The 5,267-nt window shown below is 51.0% G+C and overlaps 1 protein-coding gene across 1 annotated transcript; it reads right to left on the reverse strand.

The window, feature by feature from the left end:
• Positions 1-229: 229 nt before the first annotated feature.
• Positions 230-1,346, reverse strand: DPM3 (dolichyl-phosphate mannosyltransferase subunit 3, regulatory). The gene is made up of 2 exons (XM_083716189.1): positions 1,230-1,346; positions 230-619 (listed from the first exon to the last, which is right to left on the reverse strand). Exons 1-2 carry the CDS (start codon positions 1,321-1,323, stop codon positions 318-320), a joined length of 396 nt encoding a protein of 131 aa, XP_083572315.1. The 5' UTR covers positions 1,324-1,346; the 3' UTR covers positions 230-317.
• Positions 1,347-5,267: the final 3,921 nt, after the last annotated feature.

A 5,267-nucleotide genomic window follows, 5' to 3' on the forward strand; every position in this document is an offset into this window, starting at 1 on the left:
GAGATTCTCTTCATCTCAGGAGCCCCAATGTGCCAGTGCTGCGGAGTAGACAACCCGCCAGCTTCTGCTAATGCTGAAAATAGGGCAGTGTATATTCTACAATTCAGGGGGGGGGGGGGAAATGTGTAATATAGGAGACACTGGTTCACAATCTTTTGCCTTGCACCGGCACCTAGGCAATCCACTCCAAGCAGATTCGATTCTTTTAAAAATCCACCAAAGAGCTCAGTCATGTTCTCTGAAATTTTATTTATTGCTCCAGACGGGGTGCTTCTTTCCACCGGGGTGTTGTGCTCAAGTCCTTGCGGCAGGGAGGGTCAGAACCGCAGTCCGCGGCGGGAGAGGTCTTCCCGGGCCTCTCGGATCTGCTCCTGCAACTCTCTCGCCGCCTCCTCGCAGTCGTTGAAGGTGGCCAAGCGGTAGCCGACGACGCCCAGGGAGTAGCAGCCAAAGGCCACCAGCAGGTAGGTGGGCAGGGGCCACAGAACTTGGTGCCAGGCTGGGGGCAGGGGGTCGAGCCCCAAAAGGTTGAGAGTGAGAGCCGCCCAGACGGCGCCCAGGATAGACAGAGTCCAGAGCCACTGCAGGAGTTTCGTCATGGCGGCGCAGCTGAGCGAGCCTAGAGAAGAGGAGATGTGTCAGCACTCGGGAGCAAGAGTAGGGGACCTCTGGGCTGTGCAGCCCTCAAGACTTCTCTGCCTGGCCCTGCGGGACCTTCTGCAAGCCACACCCCTCGCCAATCCCACTTTGCACCCTGCTTTGCCTCGCTGGGAAGCCCTGGTCTCTCCCACTCTACCCACTATGCCACACTGCCTCAAATCCAGAGACAAGGCACCCATTTGGCGGCAGGCTTAATCCGTGCTGAATGGACAGTAGAGAGACGAAGTGAGGAACACTAGAATCATAGAGTTGGAAGAGACCACAAGGGCCATCGAGTCCAACTCCCTGCCAAGCAGGAAACACCATCAGAGCACTCCTGACATATGGTTGTCAAGCCTCTGCTTAAAGACCTCCAAAGAAGGAGACTCCACCACACTCCCTGGCAGCAAATTCCACAGGAGCCCTGCAAGAGAGTAAAGTTGGCAGCCCCAAGCATGCTTCCTATGCATTTAAAAGAAGGAATGGGGTAAATGCTATGATTTCTCCAATGCAATCTTCCCAGATTTCTGCAACAATTGCCCATCTCCCCCACCAACTATCAGTTTCCTCTCCTAGGCTGGAATTCCCACCTGGAATTTCCTTCCTGGTCAGCAGCGACGCTGTATTCGGGATTCTGCTCTTGGCGCTGTGTTCCTGTGCGCGTCGCGCGCGGGGTGACGCCATCTCCCCTCCCAGCCAATCACCGCCTCCTCCGGGAGATAGACATTAGGCTGCGCGCCGCGGTGCATTCGGGGAGTTGTAGTTCTCTCTCTCTCTCTCTCTCTCTCTCTCTCTCTCTCTCTCTCTCTCTCTCTCTCTCTCTCTCTCTCTCTCTCTCTCTCTCTCTCTCTCTCTTTTCATAAACCTCTCCCGGGGCTTAATACGACTCCTCCTCCCCTCCCCGGAGTTTCCTTTTCTCCAGCCTTAGGTAGGTAGAGAAAAAGGGCGCCCCTGAGCATGTGCAGAGTATTAACGCGTTGCAGTCGCGTGACACGCACTTGGGACGGGAGGGGATGCCCTCTTGGAGTGAGGGATGTTGCGGAGCTGGTAAAGGTTGAGAAAACGGGGGCACCCCCAATGATCCAGGGACTGGAGCAACTCCCCTGTGAGGAAAAATCACAACATTCGAGGCTTCTTAGGGAAGACAAAAGGCGAAAAGAGGCATCATACTGGGATATAAAATCATAGAATCATACGAGTTGGAAGGGATCCTGAGGGTCATCTAGCCCAACCCCTTGCAATGCAGGAATATGCAGCTGTGTGAACCTGCAGCCTTCGTGTTATCGCCACAAAGCTCTAACCAACCGAGCTATCCAGGCTGGGGAGAAAGTCGATGGAGAAATCCGCTGCCCCGCTTCCCTCTCTTGTAATAAAGTCCTGGTACCCGGGGTCATCCAAAGAAGAAGAATGTGGGAAGGTTCAGGGCAAGTAAAAAGGGAAAGACTCCTGCAAAAAGCCAGTAGTTCATTTTACACTTATTTATTTACTTGCTGCATGAGCTCAAGGCGGCCTGCATGGCTCTCCCACCTCCTCATTTAATCCCCACAACAACCCCTTGAGGTAGGGCAGGGACTGCTTCCCGACGTTATGCCCAGTGAACTTTGTACAGCCGCGTAGGGATTTGAACCCAGGCCTCTCCCGGATCTTGGACCTGTGACCCTAACCACTACACCACACCCCCGGCTCTAAACTATGAGATTCGTTCCCCCGAGAGGCATCGACGATGGCCACTGACTTCTCACTTGGAAGGCTTTAAAAGAGAATTAGACAAATTCAGCAGGGAAAGGGGTTTGGTTTAAGAGTCCCTCTCTTTTCCCATGGGACTCTGGGAATTGTAAATTGTAGCTCCCTCTGCGGGGGGGGGTCCCCCCTAACAACTCTTAGCAAACTATACTTGCCAGAGTTCTTAGGGGGAAGCCATGTCTGTTTAAAGTGGTATGGTACTGCTTTAAATGTGTACTTCAGAAGGGGGTCTAATTGGATAGGATCCTCTACTTGCAATCTTTTATACAGTGGTACCTCGGGTTAGGGACGCAGGTGGCGCTGTGGGTTAAAGCCTCAGCGCCTAGGACTTGCCGATCGAAAGGTCGGCGGTTCGAATCCCTGCGGCGGGGTGCGCTCCCGCTGCTCGGTCCCAGCGCCTGCCAATCTAGCAGTTCGAAAGCACCTCCGGGTGCAAGTAGATAAATAGGGACCGCTTACCAGCGGGAAGGTAAACGGCGTTTCCGTGTGCGGCTCTGGCTCGCCAGAGCAGCGATGTCACGCTGGCCACGTGACCCGGAAGTGTCTGCGGACAGCGCTGGCCCCTGGCCTCTTGAGTGAGATGGGCGCACAACCCCAGAGTCTGTCAAGACTGGCCCGTACGGGCAGGGGTACCTTTACCTTTACCTTACCTCGGGTTAAGTACTTAATTCGTTCCGGAGGTCCGTTCTTAACCTGAAACTGTTCTTAACCTGAAGCACCACTTTAGCTAATGGGGCCTCCCGCTGCCAACGCGCCGCCAGAGCGCGATTTCTGTTCTCATCCTGAAGCAAAATACTTAATACGAGGTACTATTTCTGGGTTAGCGGAGTCTCTAACCTGAAGTGTATGTAACCCGAGGTACCACTGTAATTTCAAAAGCTTTTATAAACGGCCTTGGTCCTGTATACCTGAAGGAGCATCTCCACCCCCATCGTTCACTGAGATCCAGCACCGAGGGCCTTCTGGCGGTTCCCTCATTGAGAGAAGTGAGGTTACAGGGAACGAGACAGAGGGCCTTCTCGGTAGTGGCACCTGCCCTGTGGAACGCCCTCCCTTCAGATGTGAAGGAAATAAGCAGCTATCCTATCTTTAAAAGACATCCAAAGGCAGCCCTGTTTAGGGAAGTTTTTAATATTTAATGCTGTATTGTTTTTAACACTTGATTGGAAGCTGCCCAGAGTGGCTGGGGAAACTCAGCCAGATGGGCGGGGTATAAATAATAAATTATTATTATATATATTATTATTATAAACTGCTTAATATTTTGTTTTAAAATCTCTTTAAGCGGCGTACAACATAAAATAAATAATCCAATGCCAGCTGTGCTGAGACGACGCCCATTGAATAGAATGGGCATGACAAACTTTGAGTCATTCATGTGCTTGGAGGTTCCAGCCCTTGTCAAAAATATCAAATTATATGTATTTTTCTCCATTATAGCTATGTGCCAGAGTGACCAATACCAAGTGTTCAGTGTAAGATTTTGGGCTGTTTTCCACTGAGCTGCAATTACTATTTGCACTGCAAAGATCTTATATAAGATCGGTCCTTTGACAGTACAGTGGTACCTCAGGTTACATACGCTTCAGGTTACAGACTCCGCTAACCCAGAAATAGTGCTTCAGGTTAAGAACTTTGCTTCAGGATGAGAACAGAAATTGTGCTCCGGTCGCGCGGCAGCAGCAGGAGGCCCCATTAGCTAAAGTGGTGCTTCAGGTTAAGAACAGTTTCAGGTTAAGAACGGACCTCCGGAACGAATTAAGTACTTAACCCGAGGTACCACTGTATGGTACCATCAAAAATATTCAGCAATGTTAATTTTGGGCAGCAAACAATAGTTTCTTTCGTGATATTTATCCTTTCTGTCAAAATTAAAAAAACAAGCCTGTCTCATTGAAAAACCAAAACGTCGCACAAATCCAGCAAAACACAAATATAATAAACAAGAGCATGTAAAAAGCAGGAGTTTGGGGAATTCAAAGAAATCAAAACAAAGCAAACCAGGGCAGGGCTCCTGTTCGCATGCGCCTCCTGCCTGGATCGGTGCCTGGCTGGGCACGAACTCTGAACTTCCCTGACCGCTGATGTCAGAATGGGGACCCTGGTCAAGAGCCTTGTTTCGCGTGTGGCTTAGACCAGTGGGAACCTCTGAGCGGCTGGTTCCCAGTGCCCAGCTCCCCACTTTGACATCACAAAGGAAGGCAGAGGGAAATGGTTTCTAATCAGTGCCAGGCTGCAAGCACGCAGCCAGGAGCAGGCAGCCAAGCCCCCTCTGAGCTCCCAACCCAGTTCCTGTCTCAGCACAGCCCGGGGCCCACGAAACTTGGCACCCAAGTGGGGCATGGAGGTGGATTAATTGGTGGCAGAGGAACAGAGGAAGTTGCCCGAGACTCAGTCGGGGCATCTAGCTTGGCAGTGTCTGCAACAGGAGCGGGGAAAAGCCGTGGCCCTCCAGATGTTGCAGGACTTCAGCTCCCACATTCCACGGACATGCTGAATATACATTTAAAGTGGTATCATAGAATCATCGTAGAGTGGGAAGGGACCCCGAGGGTCATCCCCTGCAATGCAGGAATCTCAGCTAAATAATAATACATTTTATTTATACCCCGCCCTCCCCAACCTAGACTGGGCTCAGGGCGGCCAACACCTGATACAAAAACAAATCGATTGAAATGCAACTTAAAAACAAGATTAAAATACAACATTAAAACATTAAAATACAGCCTCATTTCAATGGAAGCTCAAATCAAAAACTTTTTTGAGGATGGAAACGTCAAGCATCCAGGACAGCTTAAGCCATCCAACCTCTGCTTAAAAACCTCCAAGGAAGGAGAGTTCACCACCTCCCGAGGGAGACCGTTCCCCTTTCGAACAGCTCTTGC

The sequence above is a fragment of the Podarcis gaigeae genome (assembly GCF_964106915.1).
Source record: "Podarcis gaigeae genome assembly, chromosome: 16".
Lineage (NCBI taxonomy): Eukaryota > Metazoa > Chordata > Lepidosauria > Squamata > Lacertidae > Podarcis > Podarcis gaigeae.

Bases quoted from the DNA above. Each gene is read 5' to 3' on its own strand.
- DPM3 (XM_083716189.1), bottom strand. From the start codon at position 1,323: ATGGCGTCACCCCGCGCGCGACGCGCACAGGAACACAGCGCCAAGAGC. The intron at 620-1,229 runs GTGGGAATTCCA...CCTCTTCTCTAG, and splicing joins GACCAGGAAGGAAATTCCAG to GCTCGCTCAGCTGCGCCGCC.